This window comes from Equus quagga, chromosome 22, assembly GCF_021613505.1.
Source record: "Equus quagga isolate Etosha38 chromosome 22, UCLA_HA_Equagga_1.0, whole genome shotgun sequence".
In the NCBI taxonomy this organism is placed as follows: Eukaryota; Metazoa; Chordata; class Mammalia; order Perissodactyla; family Equidae; genus Equus; species Equus quagga.
The window spans coordinates 19700654-19702975 of record NC_060288.1 but is presented as its reverse complement, the minus strand read 5'-3'; the positions used below and the strand labels follow the sequence as shown (position 1 = coordinate 19702975).

The 2322-nt window shown below is 52.8% G+C and overlaps 1 protein-coding gene across 3 annotated transcripts in view; it reads left to right on the top strand.

Annotated features, from left to right (window-relative positions):
• The first annotated feature begins 457 nt into the window (after positions 1–457).
• Positions 458–2322, top strand: part of ASAH1 (N-acylsphingosine amidohydrolase 1) — a 33650-nt gene continuing 31785 nt past the window's right edge. The window contains exon 1 of one of the 3 annotated variants that reach the window (XM_046648419.1): positions 458–611. In XM_046648419.1, the coding sequence (XP_046504375.1) occupies positions 534–611 (78 nt within the window). In that variant the 5' untranslated portion in view covers positions 458–533. Of the gene's footprint in view, positions 616–2322 lie in introns of all 3 variants that reach the window. The other 2 variants (XM_046648420.1, XM_046648418.1) reach the window with 2 other exon arrangements.

Here is a 2322-nt window from a genome sequence, read left to right as displayed (position 1 = left end):
GCATCAGGTGGCCCGAGTGCCGACCTTGCCCTGGGCGGTTTGGGGACGGTGCACAGGTGCCACCAGGCCCTGAGGGGAAGCAGGACGTCCAGCCTCCACGCCGCCCGCGGCCGTGACCGGAAGGCCCCCTCCCTGCCCTTCCCCCGGCGTGGAGGTGGGCGCGGACCTCGGTGGGCCAGGCCGGGGAAAGGACTCCTCAGCCCCACCCTCCGGGGCGGAGCTCTGGCTCGGCCCAACCACTGCCCTCAGAGAGGGGGTCCGACCCACGCCACGGTCCTAAGGCGAGGGCTGACTCCCAGCCCCCGGGTCCCTCCTCCATCTGGGAAGGCTCCTTCTTCCTGCCGCCCTCTCCACGACACCGAAAAGCCCCGGCCCCTCCTTCTTGCCCCGCGTCCTCCGCGCTCCCCCCCTCCTCGAGTGGTACGATCCCGGGCCCGGGCACGCAGCGGCAGGGGCGCGGCCTGCTCTAAGCCCAGGTGGATCCTCTGCAGCGACCTCTGGTTTCTCTTTGAGTGGCGCTGGTGGCTGGAAAGATGCTGGGCCGGAGTCGCCTTCCCTTCGTCGTCCTGGCCGTGGCCGTCACCTGCGCTGTGGCGCAGCACGCGCCGCCGGTGGGTGAGCTCGATTGCGGGCGCGGAGAAGGCTGTGCAGGTGCAGGTGTGGCAGGGAGGGGCGCGAGGAACACCTGGTCCCGGGCAGCATCTGCACCCGGGTCTGTGGTTTCTTGCGCAGCAGTGTGGTGCAGAGCCGGCTGGGGAACCTCTCCCCGGATTGATTCGGTACAAGCTGGAACGAGAAAACCTTCTAGTGAAATCTGCTCTCTGCAGAATGATGGTTGTGATTTGCATAACCCCAATTTGAATGATTGCACTTGTTCTGCCAGTTCCAGCCTCGCGCGTCCTGACCTACTAAGAGAAAAAGTTCCGGTCGACTTATGTCTCTAACTCGGTTAAGCGACAGACTGCTGATAACCGGCATTCTCTGCCAGTTGACGAGGTGCTGGAAGAAAAGTTGGAGCTGAGGATCCTGAGGGCCTTGGCAAAGGCCGAGGCGTTCCCCCTGAGAGCGATGGGAGCAGCCTGGGCGGGCCCCGGTGTGGCTGCTGTGGCCTTTACCCCCCGGTCATGTGAGCCCCTGTCCCGTGGCTCTTTCCTCGCAAGGAAGTCACAGGGTCACAGACTTGATAACTGCAACAGACAGTAAGGGACGATCCTGACTCTCTTAATTTACCGCGGAGGAAGTAGACTCGGACTGAGAAAATGTCTAGCCAGAGGTCACACTGATGTTTAGCGTGTCTACACTCAAGTTTCTTACCGCCCGGTCGGGTGCTCTTTCGTAATTCTCCTCTTTAAAAGCGATGAGACTGCATTTTTCTTGCCAGTAGATGAGATAAATAGGAACTTGGGTGCATCTGACCTGAGGCTAGATGAGGATGATCTTGAATAGCTTAGGTAGGATTTTGACAGTGGGAGCAAGATGTGCATTCTCCTTTCTTATTCTTTTATTTCTCTAACGACAAATGCTTTAAGAAGGAAATCATGGTGCGGTACTATTCAGGCATTAAAAGTCGATATAATGTTAAGCAAATAAAAGCAGAATACAAAATGGTATGTACAGTAGTTTCAGTAATAGAAAAATACACAGTATATACATGTGGACAAGAATTGGAAGGGCATAAGGAAAAATAAAAGTTTGCTGTAATGTGGGTAGGGAATTAATTCACTTTAAAGTGGTTGGGATTCTGGGAATTTTTAAAGAATTTAATATTTTGATACTGTCAATGCCCTTCAGCCAAAGACCACCAGGAAACACACCTGTAGTTAAACAAATTGGGTTTATTACTCCCTGCAGTGAGGGAGAATGCATACCATGGGCAACTGTGGGGCTCTCAGTAAAAGGGCATTAGAAAAACCTATTTCATAATGTGGACTTTGAGGGGTAGGTCTAAGAAATCAGGGGTGGCTCTAGATTGAATGCTTTTAGAAAGTGGGGCAATTCTATGATTGGGTAAAGAAAAAAGTCATTCATTTGGTAAGAGAAGGGGCGGTTTGGTATTTTGTGGGTTGCACAGTCCCCTTGTTTTTGTTTGTGCTTAGACAGAATCATGAAATGGCCTTGCTTTATCATGTCTCAGGGTAACCTTAATTGAGGTAGGTATTCTGTGAGATTGCTTATGTCCAACAGGAGAACAGAAATGGCCTGGTGTGAGTGTCAGAGCAGCTTAGGATAATATTACAAAGTCTAATTGAGAACCTCAGAGCAGTTTGGGATGTCAAGGGCTCCTTTTTAATTTTCTTTCTCAATACTTTATTTGTTCAAGCG